The following is a 22,114-nucleotide window of genomic DNA, read 5'->3' on the forward strand; positions in this document are numbered from 1 at the left end:
AAGTTAAATTAAAAAATAAACATGTCAAATTAAAATATTGTTATAATATAACTAATTCCATGTTAGAGTACACAAATTCGAACCATATATATTTTAAAACTTTTCAAAGCAAAATAATAAAAATAATAAAATACTTTAGTTTTATGAACTTGAATCATTAATTAACTTATCTAGTTCGAAAATTATTATTTTATTTTTTTAAATTTTAACTTTCTTAATATATATTTTTAGATTTTTTAAAAATTTTATAATTTTTAAAAAGTATAAATTTTAGAATTTTATAAATATTTTGAATTTTAAAAATTATTTTGATTTTTTTTGTAATTTTGTTGAGAGAGAGACTATTTTGCTCATTTTCAAAATTGATAGGAACCAAAAGGGTATTTACACAAATTTGTTATTTAAATTATTCGAATTGTAAAATTCAACTCGATTCAAACTAGAAACTCGAATTACTTATTTGAGTTGATTCAAATAATTCAATAACTTGATTAGATTAACTCGAAATTTGATTTTTTTTCGATTTTTTTGAGTCGAATCAAGTTTTGTCGACCCCTATCTATGACAGTTTGGTTTTTGGCATGGATCTATTTCTCACATGTACTAAAACAAGGGAAATGTATTATGGAGGCTTTTGTAGCAAGAGACAAATTGCATTTTGACTTCTCTACTAAAAAATGGGCAAATTAGTTTCTGTACATTACATTAAAGAGCGAACTAGTCCTTCAAAATTATATTCATTTTTACTATTAAAAATTGGTCTTGTACGTTAGTATGATGTACATGTGGCACACTACATGTCATTGTCTGGTTATTCCATTAGGCATACCAATTTTTAGTAATACAAATAGATGAAATTTTTAACATAAATGACTAATTTGCTCTTTAATTTGATCTAATGTACAATGACTAATTTACGCATTTTTTAAATAAAGGGGACTAAACGCAATCTGACTCTTAGTATAAGAGCATTCATAGTACTTTTACCGCTAAAAGAAGCCAATGAATTAGTAGACAATAATGCATGCTATACTAATATAGCCAGGTCAGCAATGATGTTTGGAATAGATTGGTTGGTCAGATTAAAAATTGAACGAGAAATCGATCTCGAGAATGGTATTAAATAGATCTGGATCAGTTGAACTAGTTGAAAAAACTACTTGAATAGAGGGTTTTTTTTAAAAAATTAATATATATTTTTATTTTTATTTTGAACTTTTAATGATTTTTGAATTGATTTTTATTTATTTATATATATTTTTACCGAAAAATTATTACTTGATCAATTTAACTATCGATTCGGTTCCAAAAACATTGATAGATAGTTGCCATTTGGATAGGATGTGCAATATCCCTTTTAAGTGGAAACCTCTTATATACATTTTTCTTTTTCTCTCTATTTTAATGAAAAAGAGTTTAAATCATAAAATAATATCTAAATTATATCATTTTTTTAAATTGGTACTCAAACTTTTTTATCACTAGTAGTACCTAAACTATATTCTATTACCCAAATTACCCTCACCATTAAAAAAATCTCTTAACCAATTCATTTTGTAACACATGATACTTTTAAATTAAAATTAAATTAAATTATAAAATGAATTTAATTAAATTAAACTTTTCAATTTTAATATTCTCTCTCCATGATTCTTTCTTTTATTTTAATACATTTTTTAACTGTTAGATAACTTTTCTTTGTAATTCTATTATAATTTTTTTCTACCCAGTTTCTTTTTAGTATTTAGGTTTCATGCTTTATTTGGTTTTTCATTATAGAGCTTCACCCGGTATTAATTATTTTATGCAAAGTATATAAAAAATATATATTTTTAAGAAAAACAATATAAGGGTTTTGAATTGATGTAAGAAAGGAATTAAAATCAAGGTTTAACATGGAAAAGAAGCTTGCCAAAATTTGGATTTTGTCGTCGGAAACTAGGTTTGGATGAATTTTTTTGATGGATTCATGAAAATATCACCACCGGAGTTATTTGATGGAGAACAAAAGAGATATATTTTTTAGTTAAAAATTATCATATGTCACAAAATGATTGGTTAAGAGATTTGTTTAACGGTTGAGGTAACTTGGTTAAGAGTATAATTTAGATATTGCTTTTGGTAATAAAGTAAAGTTAGTTGCCATTTGTGACAAAAAAAAATTAGTACCAATTTGAGAAAAAATATAATTTTTAGTATCATTATGTGGTTTAAGCTAAATAGAAAAAGAACTTTCAAATACAGTTATAAAATGTCACAATGAAATAAAAGTAAACGTGTTCAAAAGTTAAACTATTTATTCAAATTTAGAGGTCGGTTTGGAATATAAAAGACTTGAAAAAGATACCAAATCTGAAAAATAAGTTTAGATAAATTTGAAGGATTACTTTTATTGAATGTATATAAATATTAAATATATATAAGTAAACTAACATGTATTATATAAAACACAAAACCAACCATTAGCGAAAATAAATGTTAGTTAATGTTAATTTTGTAACCTAAGTAATAACTTTTTTTCTTTTACCAAAATTCATTTGATTGCTCCTCCATTGCTTATTAACATTATACTGTAAGCTGTCTTTTTACGTTTTTGTAGTTTGATGTATTTGAGTAGGAGAAAACCAATGACATGTACATCACTTGCTCAGTTTCCTAATTTTTAATTTTTCCATCGTGGAATATACATTTTATCTTTATCATGAAACGAACATATTATTTTGGATTGTGTAAAAATTTTACGTAAATTTCGTGTTAAAACTGTTGTATTCAAGTAAATGGGAGTTGCCATGTTTTAGGCGCGCGACAACTTGTATGGTGTGGCTGGGCCTAGAGTTTGACCTTTTGTTATAGACCGGCATATGCATTTGTCAAATTCAATCACACAAAAATAATGTTTAAGATGTGATAAGAGAGGTGTGACATGCTCAACGGATAATCACAAATAATGATAATTCCCAAAAATATAATAACAGGGCAACCCAAAACCACCAAAGTGGTTGCAATAACTTGCAAACAATTGAAGTCCCATTTTGACATCCTTTTTTACAGTTTTTTTTAGTTTAATTGATTGTAACGATTAAGAATCTTAATTTTTCAGTTTAAGAGTTTGAGAGAAAGAGGATTTATGGGTAATATTTAATGATACTTTGAATATTTTATAGTTAATATTAAAATTTGATTAAATTTGAAATTGAATTGAGTTAAATTTTAAATAAAAACATTTTTAATTATTTTCTTTATTCATAATATTTAAATAAGAGATGTTGTTTACAATACAATATTGTCCTAATCTATCATTTCACCCAATAATGGTTGTAGGAAATAAAAGAAATGTCAAATGAAGAAAATTTAATTTAAAAAAAGGAAATTGATAAAAGTTTGGTATTTTTGGAGGCAAATTTTAATTTTATTATATATTAATAAAAAGTTAGGTGGAGAAAGAAAATACAAATTTTTTAAGTATATATTATAAATTAACAATAAATAAAATTTCAACCCTAATATTTCAAGTGCAAATAAAAAAGATTAATCCTACTCCTTTATGATTTGGCCACTTTAATTATTGCCAATGGTAACATTAATTTCCAGTTTTATTATTACTCTTCTCCTCAAATGACACGTTCACCATGTTTGTATTTCTTCTTCTGCCTTGGATTGCATTCTGATGTGTTTTAAAATTAATGTTGTCGACTCTGGTGAGTCAAAAAAGTGGATTTTGTCGCTGAAAACAATCAAATTTGATTTGGATAGCTGGTGGTAAAACAAAATATGAACACTTATTACTTATCAATATTCAAACGCTTGTGTTCCAAAAAGGCATGAAATCAAAGAAAAAAGAAGAAGAACCCAACCAGTCTAACATCTCAAAAACTCTCAGCATGCCATTATTATAACTACGCTTTTTATTTTTTTTGCCTTTCAACATGGGTCATATTCACTGAGCATTACAACTTTGAAGTTTGAACTGCTTTTATTTACTTTCAATGGAAATAAAGTAAGACTTGAACCGCTTTTCAAAACCATTAGCTTACACTTTTAGAAATGCAACACTCTTCTTTCATCCATAAAGATATAAAAAAGATTTCAATTAAAATATTCATGGTTTTTGTTATTTCTCATTGAGTTTAGACACATCTTAGTACAGTAAATTATTGGAATGAATGAACTCTTTTATCCCTTCATCATTAAGTTTTTTTTGACAACATATTCTCTTTTTAGAATGATCTTAAACACATCTTTAACTATAAGTAAATTTATCAGAAAATAATAACCTTGTATTGCCTAGGACTACTACATCTGTACTTTATGTACACCATGTCAATATGATCATTATTTATTGTAACTACTTGCCACATCACCCTATAAGATAATAGTGATTTTTTTTATAAATACTCTTCAACAGTAAAAAAATGATCGACCTTTTAAACTTTAGACTTACTCTGAACAATTTTTTCCTCCTTCAACAATCAACAATCAACTTATCATATTTTCTATTCAATTTTCCACGTCTCTAAATGAATTCGCGTTCTTAACACCACCACATATTTCTCTTTTTATCTTTTTTTATTCCCTTTCTTATTGTACTATATATATATATATATAAAAGGTGTAGTTGTCAATCAGCTTTTGTACAGAAGAAACACTATTTTTTAACGTCAAACTCCATAGGTATCCATAAATACATGATTGCATGAGATCAAAGAAAACATATAAATTTATAATATTCATACTAATTTAAGCATCTAAACCCCATCAAACACGTCCTCTTCATCTAACCTATCTTTAAATAAACAAAATTAAGAAACCCAACCATTTTCATTATTTAGAAAGACGTCAATAAACATATGCCATTGCTTTCTTCTTGCTTTTGCAAGCAATGATCCAATGTGCAGAGCATGGCTTTGTTTTTTAAACAATAATAATGTTATGTTTAAAAAATCTATCAAAATCTCTATGATGCCATTACTTCATTTAATCATTTTCTTTTTCTAACTCAGAATTTGATGTGACCTATGCAATTAAAAATTCATTTGAACTGAATTTTTTTTGGGGGTTGTCATGATACTAAAGGTGTTCACATTTATGATATGCTTGAAAACGTGTGATTCTGTATGAACTCATAGTTATGACGATTTTAAAAATCTTAAGTAATTTCAAGTTAAGAGCACTTTCACCGTGATTCCATCACAACGAAAGCAAACAAGGAAAATAATGTTGGAAACAAACAAAATGTACTGAATCACATTAATCAGCTGGATCTAAAAACGGGACAGAGAGGGGAAAAAAAGCATATTCTCTCAACCCAGGTTCTTATCCTGATTCTGCCAATGCCATGCCAACATTGGCAGCATTCCCATTTACCTTTCACCAATTCAATTAAAAAAATGGAAAACTTTATGGGTGGCTGATTCTTTTTCTCCCTCTGGAAACACGAAGTGAGCCAAGAAAAAAAATATATAAACAAGGGGCTGTATTTCTTCTACCTTTGCATTTTCCAAGTTATCCAAATGAATAGAAAATATTAGGTGGCAATGGCTAATGGGTTGTTGACTTGTTGGGAATTTCGAGGGACAGCCAGCGGGTGAAAGAAAAAAAAAGGAATATCCCAACAACACCCCCCAGTCTCTACCTTCCTCAAACTCAAATTCGTTTTTAGCAATGAAATAAACCTGGGATAATGCAACTTTCAGATTTGGCTTAATTCTTTTCTTATTCTCATACATCCTTAAATTTAAAAGTTATTATTCATTTAAGCTCCTAAATTTAGTATGTATATTCATATTGGTCCTTCAACTTGACAATTTGAAAATTTTAAAAGTTTAATAATGTAGCACTTTAAGTTTGAAAAATAAATTTTTTAGATAATAATGTAGTATTATTTTAATAATTGAATCCACATTTGAATAGTTTAAACCATCAACAGTTCGATTGGTTTAATCGTCAAATAAAAATAAATTTTAATTAATTATTTAATTATTATTAATTTGACGATCAAATCGATCTAATTGGTTGAATTGAGAACTAGTAGTCTGTCTAATTTGTACAATTATCGATTCAATTATTAAAATATTGACAATCTAAAATTATATCATATCATTATTTAAAAGTTTTATTTTTAAACTCGAGTACAACATCATCAAATTTTAAAAATTTTAAATTAAATTAAAATAGAACTAATTATCAAATTTAGGAGTAATATAAATCTATTTATTAAGTTCAAACGCCAAAATTATTATTTTTTCACTGTGATTAATTTACGTTATCCCAATAAACCTAAAATATTTTAGTCAGTGAAATGAAATATAATTGATAATTCTCTGAAAACACACGTCTTTCACGTTGCTACTGTGTTTGGAAGGGGAGAAAAAAAAAGTAGCATAAAAAGCTCCATTCTGCTTTCCCTCTGTTCTGTTTTTTGTTGGGTGGTTTGAAGTGGACACATGCACCAATAACTCTTCAGCTACTAACCTTTACTTTCATTTGCCATTGTTTCAAGCTATACAAGCTACATGCTTTTTCTTTTGTGGTCATTGGTTCTTTATAAATATATCAAGGAAAAAGGGTTCATTTCCAATCTGTAAAGGGTTGAAGGTGAATTTGGTTTATTCCACTTCCGATATCTCTTCAACGCTTTTCCTTAGCATTGTCTCGAGTGGGAACCTTTTCTTCTGGCATTGGGTTTCTTAAAAGGGTATAGTTGGAATCTTGGGAGGGATTGAAGTCGTTTTTTTCCCTCTCTTCAGCCTTCGTCTTTGCATTGTCTTGGCAAGTAAAAAGCTGTTTTTCTTTTCCATCAATTTTCTGGTACTGAGTTCCTTAGAAGGAAGGGATTGAAGTGTTGTGAAGGAGAAGATGTCGATCCCAAAGGAGCTAGAGCAAGTTATGAAGCTGAGAGGGGGATCAGTGTTGGGTAAAAAGACCATTCTCAAGAGTGACCATTTCCCTGGATGCCAAAACAAGCGCTTGTCTCCCCAGATCGATGGTGCTCCCAATTACCGTCAGGTTCTTTCCCTTTATAGAGATTTGTTTTGCTGCATTTTAGCTCTAGTATTTATCTTTGGATTACAAGATTTAATGATATCTACTTATTGCTTAAAACAAGATACTACGAAGAATTAATTATGAACTTCGTTTGACCTCATATTGGCTCTCAAGAAGTAATTATGAAATCTGTCACTCAATTTATGCTTCTTGCTTTCTTTCAGTTAACACTTTGATGATCCTTTGTCTCATGTTGGATATTGCTTATACTTCCAAAAATAGGGTGGTAATATAGTAGGTGATTTAAGAACTATTAAACTTCATGGTTTGCCATGCAATTAATTTCATCTTAACTTATGCAGAGGCTGCCATGCTTTCATATTGGAATCCCACTTTGAATTGATCACTTATTATTCTATGGGATCGTTTATTTTGTTAAATTTCATATTTTTGAACCTTTTTCATTTGCCTTTTCTTGGTCTGCTGTTAACAGGCGGATTCATTGCGTGTTCATGGTGTTGCTATTCCAACAATTGTTGGAATTCAAAATGTTCTTAAACATATTGGAGCCCAGAAAGATGGGAAGCAAGCACGTGTTCTTTGGATTAGTCTACGGGAGGAACCGGTAAAGCAATATCTTACCAATTGATTTCTGTTGATAAGTGCATAGACTGACTGCTATATGTTCAGTTGACATTTGGGATACTTTAATTGACTACTAAAAGTAAAAACATGATTTATAAATAAAAAAAAAAGCTGAAATTTGATTGAGTTTCAGAACTAGTCATGATTTTGAAATCCTAGAACAAAAAATCAATGCCCGGAAAATTTAAAAAAAAGAAAGAAAGAAAGAAAGAAAAGAAATGCAAACAGCCATGACTGAACTGTACCTGGCTGACCCTGCTTCATGTAACAAACAATTATTCTCTGCTGCATTCTCTTGACATCAATTATAATGGTCATAGATGCTAGGTCAACAAGTAGATTGCAAAGGTTGTTTGTCATTGTTACTGTTATCTCAAGTCAATTGCCTTCATTCAGTAAAAAAAGAAAAAGGATATGTGTATTAATGTTAATGAATTAACTTGAAACTATAAGTTCTCTCTCCAAGCACCCATCCTCCAACAAAGAAGAAAATACTTTTTCCAGTAGAGCTTATCTTGTTACTTGATATGATGATGATAAAATAGAAGTATAGTTCTTAAGTGTATTATTCATCAGAAACTTTATGATGAAGACCTTCTTGATTTTGGTGTGCATGTTGTTTTGCATAAACTCTATATTTTTTCAAGGAGTTTACAAATTGACAATGTGCCTTTTGTTCTAATTTATATATATTATGCGTAAACAGGTTGTATATATTAACGGACGTCCTTTTGTTTTGCGTGATGTGGAAATGCCATTCTCGAACCTTGAATACACGGTATGTAAGCTTAAAAAAAATTTTGATCTATTCATCTATTTTTGACATCTGATTTCTGGTTTATCACCCTTTTTTATTTTTAATATCATGATCTACTGCATTCTGGAAACTATGATGTAACGTTCTTACTTGCTAACTTAGTGTAAGTGTGATATCAAATGTATTCAACTTTTGGGAGGGTTGAGCAGATGTTGCAAATATAATTTCTAGTTAGGCATTGAGATTTAGCTGGTTAGTAATCTGCTTCATTTCTGCTATGTGTGCCTTGAGAGCTTGTGTTTTCTAGTATACCAGTTTCATGTGAGCATATGATGCCCAAATTATTAAGGAGAGTGAAAATGTACACATATTTTACATTGTGCATGTGCATGCTAAAGGGCAGCTGACATGTACCATTCATCTTTATTGTTAGCTTGATCACAGCCTTTATATTGAACAGGGAATTAACAGGGATAGGGTTGAGCAAATGGAAACTCGATTAAAGGAAGATATTCTGATGGAAGCTGCCAGGTATTTCCTTTGGTTGCGTACTTTATTTATTCTAATTTGTAGATGTTCCTTTCCTGTGTTTATCAATGGTTCGCCTTCCCTCCATGATAGCAAATTTTATTTGGAAACCTGACATGGCAGATATGGAAATAAGATCCTTGTCACCGATGAACTGCCGGATGGTCAGATGGTGGACCTGTGGGAACGATTGTCCTCTAATTCTGTGAAGACACCACTAGAGGTATAAGCTTTGGAAATAAGAAAATATGACTGATCTGCCAAAAATTTGAAACATCATGTCAAAACTCATTTTTTTTTTGGGATTTTACTGGTATAGGTGTATGAAGAATTGCAACTCAAAGGGTACCTGGTTGACTATGAGCGTGTGCCTATAACAGATGAAAAATCACCGAAGGAGATGGATTTTGATATTCTGGTGAGTTCCATGTTATTGACCTCCTTCTGCTTGCTGATTTGAGTAAATAGAACTTTTGTTTGCTCTTGGGGTTCATTTACTTTGTTACATACATCCTACTAAATTTCCGCTAATACATGGACACCCAAATGTCATCACCTCAACTTTTATTTATATAAAAACTTGGGGTAATATGTGAAAGATTTCAAGAGAGCTTTGAATAAAATTGTACTTCACTTATTAACTAAAGAATTGAACTTAAATAGAGAAAAAATCCTAATCCTAATTGGGAAAATAGTTCCTTATTCTAATAAACTACTAAAACATAAAAAGAAAATAGTTCCCTTATTTTAGTAAATTACTAAAAGATAAAATAAAATTTCTAGAATATGAATAAAACTTATCTATCCAAATAAGATTTATCTACCTAAATAAATTTAAAATATATACATATTTCAACACCCTCCCTCAAGTTGGTGCATATACATCAATCATGCCCAACTTGCTTACAAGAAAATCAAAGCTTGTCTTAGAGAGTCCTTTGGTGAGTATGTCAGCAATCTGTTGTTTTGAAGGAACAAATGGCATGCACACTTGGCCTTCTTCAATCTTTTCCTTGATAAAGTGTCTATCAATCTCAACATGTTTAGTTCTGTCATGTTGGATTGGGTTGCGAGCAATGTTAATGGCAGCTTTGCTATCACAGTACAACTTCATTGGTGAAGTTATTGGTTTCCTCAGCTCTTCCATAATTCTTTTTAACCACACCATTTCACAAATTCATTGAGCCATTGATCTAAACTCAGCCTCTGCACTACTTCTTGCTACAACAGTTTGTTTTTTGCTTCGCCAAGTCACAAGGTTTCCCCAAACAAATGTACAGATATCTGATGTAGATCTTACATGCATTATTGAGCACCTAATCTGCATCAGTATAAGCTTCAATTCCTCTTTGTTCGGATTTCTTGAAGAATAAGCCCTTTCCGATGAACTCTTCAAGTATCTTAGAATTGAAACACCGCTTCTTCATGTTCCTCCATTGGGAGTGCATAAATTGACTCACTAAGCTTCTTGCAAAAGCTATGTCCGGCCTTGTATGTGATAAGTAAATTAACTTACCAACTAATCTTTGGTACGCCTTTATCAACTAATCGACCTTCTTTATTTTCAAATTTTACATTTGGATCAATTGGTGTGTCAGCTGGGCGGCAACCACTCATCCCAGCCTCTTTTAAAAGATCAATCACATATTTTTTTTGAGAGACCACAAGACCCTTCTTTGATCGAGCAACTTCCATTCCAAGAAAGTATTTCAAAGGACCCAAGTCTTTGATCTCAAACTCCAATGCTAGATGCTCCTTGAGACGTCTTATTTCATCCACATCATCTCCTGTAAGAATGATATCATCGACATAGACTATAATAACAGCTATTCTACCTTTTTGTGAATGTCGATAGAACATTGTGTGATCAGCTTGCCCTTGTGAGTAACCTTGTTTTTTAACAACTTGAGTGAATCGTTCAACCCAAGCTCGAGGAGACTGTTTCAGACCGTATAAAGATTTCTTGAGTTTACATACTCGAGTTTCAAATTTTTCTTCAAAACCTGGAGGAGGATCTATGTAAACTTCTTCTTCAAGTTTTCCATTTAGGAAAGTATTCTTCACATCTAGCTGCTGTAAAGACCAATCAAGATTAACAGCAATTGATAAAAGAACTCTGACGGAATTTAATTTGGCCACTGGAGCAAATGTTTCAAGATAATCTATCCCGTATGTTTGAGTGTACCCTTTTGCTACCAATCGGGCTTTGTATCTATCTAAAGATCCATCTGGTTTGAATTTGGTTGTGAACACCCATTTACAGCCCACTGTTTTTTTCCCTACAGGTAATTCCATTGTTTCTCATGTACCTGTTTTTTCAAGAGCACGCATCTCCTCTAAAATAGCCTCCTTCCACTCAGGAACCTGTAAAGCATCTTTCACATTTTTTGGTATTTGGACAGTATCGAGACACGAAACAAAGGTTGAGAATGTCGAAGATAAGGCTTTATAGGATACAAAGTTAGACATGGGATATTTGACAATATTTCTAACACCTTTTCCTTTGGCAATTGGAATATCTAAATAAAAAAAATTCATTGGCTGGATTATAAGCTTTACCTGGACTTTTGACAGGATCTTGCGGGTCGGATTCTTGGTGATGAATCTAGTGGATTCCACTTTCTTGATTTCGATTTCTTCTTGAGTAAACAATTAACTCCTTTGTTTGTTCTTTATTTTCATGATCAGACTCTACACCTTCATCCTCCTTTTCATTAACATTAACATCATTAATTTTTGTGTTAATTATAAATTCGCCTTCCCCATTATTAGAATCCCTATGTTGTATATTCCTAGTCTCTTCTTGATCAATTATAGAATCTTCTTTAGTATAATTCCGTCCCTGAAGATTAAAATCAAAATAAGATTGTGTTTCAACAAATGTGACATCCATGGTAACTATAATCTTTCTGTCAATTGGATTATAACATTTGTAACCCTTTTTATTAGAAACATAATCAACAAAGACACATTTTTTTGCTCTAGGATCTAGTTTACCTTGATTGTGAAGATGAACAAAAACACTACACCCAAAAACTCGGAGGGATAAATCTGTAATCAATTTAGAGTTAGGAAAGTTATCTTTAAAGAGACTAAAAGGAGTTCTATAATTTAGAATTTTACTGGGCATTCTATTAATAAGATATGTAGCTGTTAACAAGGCTTCGCCCCAAAGATAACGTGGTACTTGACTAGTGAACATCAAGGCTCTAGTTACTTCCAAAAGATGTCGGTTTTTTCTTTCTGCAATCCTATTTTGTTGTGGTGTATTTGTACAAGAACTTTGGTGGACTATTCTATGTTTGGTTAAGAAAATACCTAATTGGTCGCTAAAAAATTCCCCACCATTGTCAGTTCGAAATATTTCTATTTTCACACTAAATTGTGTTTTCACCATAGCATAAAAAGACTGAAACACATTTTTAACTTCGGACTTATCTTTTAATAAAAACACGCAACAAAGTCGAGTATGATCATCGATAAATGTGACAAACCAACGTTTTCCTGAAAAAGTCGAGACTCTTGAAGGTTCCCAAACATCACTATGAATTAACGAAAAAGGTTTGGAGGCTTTATATTTTTGAGGTGGAAAGAATGACCGATGATGTTTAGCCAATTCACAAAATTCACAATGATATGAAGAAGGACTTTTATTTTAAATAGATTAGGTAACAAATATCTTAAATAATAAAAATTAGGATGTCCAAGCCTATAATGCCAAATCATAAGCTTATCAAAATCAGAAGCAAATTTAAACATAAAGTAGTTGTTGGTTGACTTAGATGGTCGTTTTCAAGAAAGTAAATTCCACCAAATTCTTTAGCATTGCCAATCATCCTCCCCGAGACCATGTCCCGAAACTTACACATAGAGTCAAATATAACATGACAATTTGAGGATGGGATAATTCTTGACCGATATGAGATTACAAGCTAGATTTGGCACATGTAAAACATCATGTAAAACCAAGGAAGATGAAATTTTAACGGTGCCTTTCCGGCTATTGCCGAGAAGGACCCATCTGCTACTTTGATCTTTTGTTTCTGCGCAAGGTGTGTAAGTTGAAAAAGAAAATGACCGCTAGTCATGTGATCACTTGCTCCGAATCAACGATCCATGTGTTTGTTTTACAAGGCTTGACACTTTGAAAAAGCAGAAAATCGATTACTGATTGGGCAAAGAGGAAGAAAGATTATTGGATGAGTTAGGAATAGAAGAATTCATCCGAAATTGTGGTGATTGAAAAACTTGTGTAGATGCTCTAATTGTTCCTTAGTGAATGGAGACCCTTCGAGAACTTTGGCCCTCATAATTTCCATTAGTTGTTTGGAAAGCTCGCTATCCCCGATTGTGAACCACGACCATTGCCATTCTTTTTCCTTCCATTTGTCGGTTTCCCATGGAGCTTCCAACACGTTTCACGAGTGTGCCAATATTTTTTGCGTTGATCGCACCAAGGTTTTTCTTTTTTCACTATCATCATTATTTTTAATAGTTACAAGAGCGAATTATCATCATTAGCTTCAAACCACGGCTTTAACATTACTTTTCTCCTTGTCTCCTCTCTTCTAACCTCGAAAAAATCTCACGAAGTTTTGGAAGCGGTTTTTCCCTAGGATCCGAGATCTCACTTCATCAAATTCTTTATTTAAACCACCGAAACAAATAAGCTCTTTCATTCTCTTCTTTTTCATAGCTTTTACACCATCTCCGGACACTCTATTCATCATTATAACACCGATCCGATTCTTGCCAAAGAGACATCATCTCATTATAATAAAGAGTAACTTCTTTTTCCCTTGCCTAGCTTTCCACGCTTTATTTTTAACTCAAAAATCGTGAAGCGTTTTTAAATCTGAATAGGTGTCTTTCACGGCGTCCCAAACATCTTTAGCAGTTGGGAGAAAAAGAAAATGTTTACCTATGGAAGCTTCCATGGAATTAATAAGCCACACAATTACCATAGAATTTTCTGACCTCCACTTGCTCATCTTTGGATCACCCACCTGTGGTTGCTCAACTTCTCCATTTAAATGACCTAGCTTGCCGCGCCCATCAATTGCTAATTTTACGGACTGCGACCATTCCAGATAATTCTTACCATTCAACTTGTGAGATGTCAGTTGAAAAGAAAGGTGAGACGCCTCTGTCCCTTGAGTCATTGTACTCTCGGTAGTTGTTTCAACTGTAGAACTTTCTTCCTCTGTTTGATTGCTGGATCTCTTATCTCCAGTGAATGTTGTTTTAACCATGATGTTACTAGAGATTTTAACCTAACTCTGATACCATGAAAGATTTCAAGAGAGCTTTGAATAAAATTGTACTTCACTTATTAACTAAAGAATTGAACTTAAATAGAGAAAAAAAATCCTAATCCTAATTGGGAAAATAGTTCCCTTATTCTAATAAACTACTAAAACATAAAAAGAAAATAGTTCCCTTATTCTAGTAAACTACTAAAACTACTAAAAGATAAAATAAAAATTTCTAGAATATGAATAAAACTTATCTATCCAAATAAGATTTATCTACCTAAATAAATTTAAAATATATACATATTTCAACAATATGTACAACTCTTCGATCAGTTTATTTTCTAACTGTGAAGTTTTGTCTTATTTCGGCCCAGTAATACAGTATAACTGCAGCTTATCTTTAATTCAATGGTGGAGGGCTTTTCAGAGATTAAATTTTCTGAGTTTTGCACTTGGGTTGTCTCATTGAAAATCAGAGCATACTATTCCTCACTCTTTGTTTAGCTCAGTGACTTAAATAAAAACAAATTGAATGCTGCAAAACAATTCAAATAGCTAATAAATGTCTAGTTCTCGATGAATTTATTAGATGCTTCTCCTTTTAAGAAAGAAGTAGGATAGTAGGGAGAAGCTTATATACTTTCATGTTTTACATGATATCAGGAATATGGTAACTCAAATTTTGGTTTTAGATTTTTAACTAAAGATCCTCATAGAAGTGACTGTATTTGGTGTTTGGGTATTTTTTATATGGAAGCCTTGGATATGACCATGGCGATATTTTTCTGTTAGGCAAAATTCGTGAAAATTGTGACTTCGATATGATGGTTATATTTAATTTTGCTCATAAGGATACTTGGATATGAAGAAAATCTTGTGGTTTTATTATCATTGAATATATAAGCATTAACATCTGAGCTTTCCTTTTTGTTTCCAGGTTAATAAACTTTCTCAAGCTGATATAAGGACAGAGGTTATTTTTAATTGTCAAATGGGACGAGGAAGAACTACTACTGGCATGGTGATTGCAACATTGGTTTATCTCAATAAAATTGGAGCTTCTGGTAGTGGTGTCTCCTTTTTTTTAATGCAATTTTAGTCCGAACATGCTACACATTTTCTACTATTTATGTCATCCCTGTTATCGACATAAATATCTTTACATTGCTGTATTTTTATATTTAGATTTTTGTACTTGGAAGGTTCTCATTGCATATGTTTTGTTTGCACTGGTTTTATTATGACTATGCTGACTTCATAAGAAATATACTAAGACATACTGCACTGATTTAACTTGGCCAAATCCTTGTAACATTTGTGACTGAAATAGATTAGATGTTGGAAAAGGGAAGAGGATTCCTCAACTTTTCTCCCTTTGCATTGGTCAATAAAATCTAACCGGGGTGTATATTGTCCTTGAATGTGTACAGAGGCAGAAAAGCTTTCAAGAGGGATTTACAAGGGAGCTGTCTGATTCAGTTTTTGTTGTATTAAGTTTTTTTTTTTTTTTTGATTTAAAATCTTTCGTTTTCTTCTTTGAGATCCACTTTTGTTAAGAGTTAAAGGTGAGGCTAATTGAGCTTAGGAGCCATAGAGAACCAGAGTAGCATAGAGAAAGAGGAGTATGTGATTGACTAATCTGGTATTGTTGACTGGAACCTGAAAAAAGAAAACCTTTATGAGCTATGAAGCTATCTTGTTCTCTATCGAATGGACTAGCATGAAGCTTTGTTTTGTCCTCAGTTAAATAGTCTAGATGAAGCTGCAATAGTGGGACACAGAGTCCTTTTGATCAAAAAAATAAAAATAAAACCTTGCAAGATAATTCTTCAGATTGAAACAGAGGTACTAGGATCTTCTGATTAAATCATTACTAGTTTTGCATCAACTTTGTTATTTGTTATATTCATCAAACTGCTTTATGACCTGCCTTGGGAGATTATTTGACTTGTATGTACATCATGTTTGTAATGTAGCTTTTTCTGATTTTTAATGTTCTTATATCTAATAACTTAGGCATTCCAAGAACCAATTCAATAGGGCGAGTTTCTGAGTCTGGTTCTAATGTCACTGACAATCTGCCCAATTCCAAGGAAGCAATTCGGAGAGGAGAATATACTGTCATAAGAAGCCTGATTCGGGTCCTAGAGGTATTTAATACTACTACATGCTCTTGGTTGATTCTTTAACCTTCTATTAGGTCTTTTTTCTTATAAATAGTGACATTCCTTTAGGGTGGTGTTGAAGGGAAAAGACAAGTGGACAAGGTCATTGACAAATGTGCTTCAATGCAGGTATGGCTTTCGAAGTATCCCATTTCATTCAGGTTTAGCTTCCAAGTTACTGCTCTAAAATTAATGGAAGTCTTTGTTTGAGATATAGCTTATATCGAACAAACAATTCATTCCTTCCTTGATACAAGTTTTTTTTGTCTTTATCTGCAAAGCTTATTAAGTTTTATCATAGATCAATATGACTCAAAGATGTGTTGCTTTAAATGCAAGTACAGAACTTAAGAGAAGCGATTGCCACTTATCGTAATAGTATTCTTCGTCAGCCGGATGAGATGAAGAGGGAAGCATCACTTTCATTTTTTATGGAGTACTTGGAGAGATATTACTTTCTTATATGCTTTGCTGTATACATTCATTCAGAGAGAGCAGCTCTCCATTCTAGTTCCTCTAATCATACCAGTTTTGCTGACTGGATGAAGGCAAGGCCAGAGCTATATAGCATTATTCGCAGGTAATGCTATAAATGAAAATCTTAAAAGAAGTATCCTGTTTTAATTTCAGGACTTATGCTAAGCCATTTATGATACCGGTTTTACACTTACAGAAGCAATAAAGATACTAGTATCACTTTTTTATGAATACAGTTGAGTGTCATATAGGGAGTCAAATTGAGCAGACATTTTCAGAGTCATGATTGAGAATTGATTAATAGTAATGTATCTGCAGAAGCTGAGCTGCCTGGACAAATAAATTTTGCCTTGTTTTTATCATCAATTCTTACCATTTTATTTTCAGTTCTGATAATGTGATAAAGCATTATGAATATTGTGTGGTTGCTCTGATACTTCATGCCATTGCCTTCTGAACTCTCAGTTGGAGCTATTTTAACTACTGCCTGTAGAATAAGTTGCTTTGTTGGTTAAAGTGCAAGACTGATTCTAATTCAGCAATTTGATGCTGAATTCATGCGGTTTAACCAGCAACAAGTTGCTTCTTCCAGATATCCCCCCCCCCCTCTTTTTTCTTCCTTCTTTCTTCATTCTTCCAGGAACTGTTTTAGTAAAGAAAGGAACCAAGAAGGGTAAATGCATTTGTTGCAATTGAATATGCTTAAGAAAATGCTGTTGGTTGTATACTAAAATACTAAACTTGACCAGCACTGTTAAAAGTGATTTTCGCATCCTCAATGTAATACTAAATTTGTTCTCAATTCAAATTTAAAAGAAAACTATCCCAAGTATCATTTTGTCATTGGTGCATTCATTAATTGCCAATGTATTGTTTCAGGCTGTTGCGAAGAGATCCAATGCGTGCTCTTGGATATGCAAGTTTGAAGCCGTCTTTGAAAAAGATTGTTGAATCTGCTGATGGTCACCCTCATGAAGTGGGTTTAGTTGCTGCTCTCAGAAATGGAGAGGTTCTTGGGAGCCAGACTGTTCTAAAAAGTGACCATTGTCCTGGTTGTCAGAATGTAAGCTTACCTGAGAGAGTAGAGGGTGCTCCTAATTTCAGAGAGGTTCCTGCGTTTCCAGTTTATGGCGTTGCAAATCCAACAATTGATGGAATTCGATCTGTCATTCGAAGAATTGGCAGCTCCAAAGGTGGTCGTCCAGTTTTTTGGCACAATATGCGGGAAGAACCTGTCATCTACATTAATGGAAAGCCATTTGTTCTCCGTGAGATCGAAAGACCCTATAAGAACATGTTGGAATACTCGGTAAATTATGTTTAACTATAAAAACATCTCGGAATACATGGAAAATTGTTTATTCTTGCCATATGTGATAAAATTTTGTTAGATTTATGTGGAGGAACTTTTGGGTTAGGCACATATGAAGTAGAAAGGACACTGATGCAGGCACTAACTTATTGCATTTATGTGTCATCATGAGATAGCAGAGATGTATGCTTTTTAATCCAAAAGGTGGTAAAATCATATGGACCTTCCTATTACTTCCTAGTGGGCATATGGAACATGCCATTAAGGAATTAAACTGGACTATGCTCCTAGAATGGACAAAACTGAAAGTTTGCTAGGAATACAATCATTTGATCGTCAGAAATTGATTTGAATAATGGTACTTATACCTAAAGCAAACATGGTTTTCTCCAAAAGAGTACCTCTTTCTTTGTTCTGTGCAGATTGTTTTTGAATCCCCCCTGCCCCAAGTACTTTGGAAGAAAAGGGCCAATTCTAACTGGAGTCTTAATTGATCTGCTTTCAGGGAATTGATTGTGAGAGAGTGGAGAGAATGGAAGCTCGATTGAAGGAAGATATCCTTCGAGAAGCTGAACGCTATGATGGTGCTATAATGGTCATTCATGAGACAGATGATGGGCAAATATTTGATGCTTGGGAACATGTCAACTCTGATTCTTTACAAACTCCACTAGAGGTTTTTAAATGCTTAGAGGATGATGGTTTTCCCATTAAGTATGCACGTGTGCCCATTACTGATGGCAAAGCTCCCAAAAGTTCTGACTTTGATACTGTAGCTGCAAACATTGCTTCTGCCTCAAAGGATACTGCTTTTGTATTCAATTGCCAGGTATTTCATTGTTTGAATGAATTTGCAGGTGCTTATTAAGTTTTTCTGTTTGCTTCTTTGCCCTGCTTTCCTAAATGTGATTGTTCCCTCTCTTTTTGTAGATGGGAAGAGGGAGGACAACTACTGGTGCTGTAATAGCTTGCCTTGTTAAGCTTCGTATTAGTTACGGGAGACCGATTAAAGTCCTGCTTGATGAGGTGAAGCATGAACAGCCAGATGGAAGCTCTTCAAGTGGTGAAGAAAGTGAAAGTAATGCCACTAGATTGACCTCTAGCACTGTTGAAGTAAGAACTAGAACTGAGCAAGGCTATGCATTTGGCATAGATGATATCCTATTGCTGTGGAAAATAACAAGATTATTTGATAATGGGGTGGAGTGCCGTGAGGCCTTAGATGCAATTATTGATAGATGTTCAGCACTCCAGAACATACGACAAGCAGTTCTGCAGTACCGGAAGGTATTCAACCAACAGCATGTTGAACCAAGGGTGAGGAGAGTAGCACTGAACCGTGGAGCTGAGTACTTGGAGCGGTACTTCCGTTTAATTGCTTTTTCTGCATATCTTGGAAGTGAAGCATTTGATGGGTTTTGTGGACAAGGAGAATGCATGATGACATTTAAGAGTTGGTTGCATCAGAGACCAGAGGTCCAGGCAATGAAATGGAGTATTAGATTAAGGCCTGGGCGATTTTTTAATGTCCCTGTAAATCTTCTTCACTGTCTAGAATCAAGTCAAAGGCTTAATGAATTCTTTGTTTAATATCATTGATTATGCCTGTATAACTGATTTTGGTTTTCTGCATGCAGGAGGAGTTGAGAGCGCCACATGAATCCCAACATGGTGATGCTGTGATGGAGGCCATTGTGAAGGCACGTAACGGTTCTGTTTTAGGAAAAGGCTCTATACTTAAAATGTACTTCTTTCCCGGTCAGATAACTTCCAGCCGCATCCAAATTCATGGTGCACCTCATGTTTTTAAGGTATGCTCAAAAGAAAGAGACTTTCTTGAGACTGGTATGCCTTAGGCTGTCTAATTGTTTAGGTCATTATAGCATTGGGTATATTAGATTTGTAGGTGTTAGTGATGTACACAACAAACATGCATGTTCTTGGTTCTGAGTTATATAAGATAATAAAATTTATTAAACATTTGCAAAGTCCTTATGTTTTATCCCTTTGAACCTATTTGTACAGGTCAATGGATACCCTGTTTATAGCATGGCAACTCCAACAATTATTGGTGCTAAAGAGATGCTAGCATATCTTGGTGCCAAGTCCAATGCAAGAGTTGCTGGTCAGAAAGTGGTAATAACTGATCTGAGGGAAGAGGCGGTTGTTTACATTCATGGCACACCATTTGTACTGAGGGAGTTAAATAAGCCTGTTGATACCCTAAAGCATGTTGGAATTACTGGCCCTGTGGTATGTCATCATGAATGATGTTCACTGTTTATTGTAAATTATTTAACACCAATTACTTAAGCCAATTCCTTGCGATGTGATCATTATGCAGGTGGAAAACATGGAGGCACGACTAAAGGAAGATATATTGTCTGAGGTTAGACAGTCTGGTGGCCGAATGCTTTTACATCGTGAAGAATATTGCCCATCTTCAAATCAGTCCAGTGTTGTAGGGTACTGGGAAAACATCTTTCCTGATGATGTGAAGACACCTGCTGAAGTTTATGCTGCTCTAAAAGATGAGGGGTATAATATAGCATATGGAAGGATACCTTTAACTAGAGAGAGAGAGGCTTTAGCTTCTGATGTGGATGAAATCCAGAACTGTCGAGATGAGTATGTATCAGTATATCTAGCTAGTGCTTCTTTCATTTTCTGCAGTTATTCTTACAATGGCTTCACCATTGTAGTTTTTTTTACAATATTCACCAATGTAGTTTTAAATAGCGAACAACATCCATTTTTTTTTTTTGTCGAGACTAGATTTGTTTACATCAGGACAACTTTAGTCATTATGAAACCAAGCATTTGAAAAAACACAGAGTTATTTTCTTGATTGCTATTGCTTGAGTGGTTCCTTTGAATTTAATCATTGTTGAGAAGCTGCAATAATGTCTTCTACAGGCCCTCAGCATGTTACCTTTATGTCTCGCACACCGGATTTGGAGGGGTTGCATACACAATGGCAATTATCTGCTGCAGACTTGATGCCGAGGTGAACTTTGGGACATCCAGCGTCACACAAACAATGGTTAATGGAGATCAATATTCTACACCTGAAGAAAGCTTGCCATCCTGGACTTCTGAAGAAGAAGCACGAAGGATGGGTGATTACCGTGACATACTAAGCCTTACTAGAGTTCTCATGCATGGTCCCAAAAGCAAAGCAGATGTTGATATCATTATTGAAAGGTCTGCCTCATATCTTTTCCCCCTTTATTTAGCTTTAATATAAATTGCAATGAAGTTTTTCTTCTCACTATATTACAACAATACCGGCAGTATGCATAAATAAAGTTAGTGATTCAGATGGTCCTTCGAGGTAAAATGATGGATCCAGTTTAACAAGCCTCTCCTGTTGCTTGTTTGATTTTTATTTAATTTCATTTTGCTACATTATTTCCCTCTTTGATGGTGCTGAGAGTTAGTTCCAATTCTTGTGAAGGTGTGCTGGTGCAGGGCATATACGAGATGATATCCTTCACTATAGTAAGGAACTTGAGGAAGTCGCGGATGATGACGATGAGCACCGAGCATACCTCATGGATATGGGTATTAAAGCTTTAAGGTTAGTGTTTGCGTAGTTGCATTTAAGCAATAGGATTTTACTGCCTTCATCAAGTGGTTTGCCAATTAATAATTGCTATCTTTACTGTAGGCGTTACTTTTTCCTCATAACATTCCGGTCATACCTATATTGCAAGTCTCCAACAGAGACAAAATTCACATCTTGGATGGATGCAAGGCCAGAACTTGGACATCTTTGTAATAATCTTAGAATTGATAAATAATTTGGCATACTATAGTTCCCTTCAAAATGTCAAATGTATATTTGTATTTATGTATGCATGTATGTATGTAGATTGTATAGGTCTCAATGCCTATGAATTATTGCCCTATCCAGTTTTTACCATCTTTACCGGTGTATGATTGATTGCTTTTATATGAATATGATGAGGGTTAGTAATTTGATGTGAAA

At 33.2% G+C, this 22,114-nt stretch overlaps 1 protein-coding gene across 1 annotated transcript; it reads left to right on the top strand.

Moving 5' to 3' along the window:
* Window positions 1-6,303: 6,303 nt before the first annotated feature.
* On the top strand, window positions 6,304-22,114 carry LOC108469946 (uncharacterized). The gene is made up of 19 exons (XM_017771078.2): window positions 6,304-7,005; window positions 7,478-7,609; window positions 8,336-8,407; window positions 8,847-8,917; window positions 9,038-9,137; window positions 9,234-9,332; window positions 15,107-15,233; window positions 16,186-16,319; window positions 16,404-16,463; window positions 16,679-16,914; window positions 17,691-18,120; window positions 18,629-18,952; window positions 19,054-19,656; window positions 19,761-19,934; window positions 20,149-20,376; window positions 20,468-20,751; window positions 21,040-21,327; window positions 21,581-21,703; window positions 21,794-22,114. Exons 1-19 carry the CDS (start codon window positions 6,856-6,858, stop codon window positions 21,924-21,926), a joined length of 3,768 nt encoding a protein of 1,255 aa, XP_017626567.1. The 5' UTR covers window positions 6,304-6,855; the 3' UTR covers window positions 21,927-22,114.

Source organism: Gossypium arboreum, chromosome 8 (assembly GCF_025698485.1).
Source record: "Gossypium arboreum isolate Shixiya-1 chromosome 8, ASM2569848v2, whole genome shotgun sequence".
Taxonomy (NCBI): Eukaryota; Viridiplantae; Streptophyta; class Magnoliopsida; order Malvales; family Malvaceae; genus Gossypium; species Gossypium arboreum.

Coding starts and splice junctions, on each gene's coding strand:
- LOC108469946 (XM_017771078.2), top strand. CDS start 6,856: ATGTCGATCCCAAAGGAGCTAGAGCAAGTTATGAAGCTGAGAGGGGGA. Junction 16,320..16,403: donor GCCTGATTCGGGTCCTAGAG/GTATTTAATACT, acceptor ACATTCCTTTAG/GGTGGTGTTGAAGGGAAAAG. Junction 21,328..21,580: donor GTTGATATCATTATTGAAAG/GTCTGCCTCATA, acceptor ATTCTTGTGAAG/GTGTGCTGGTGCAGGGCATA.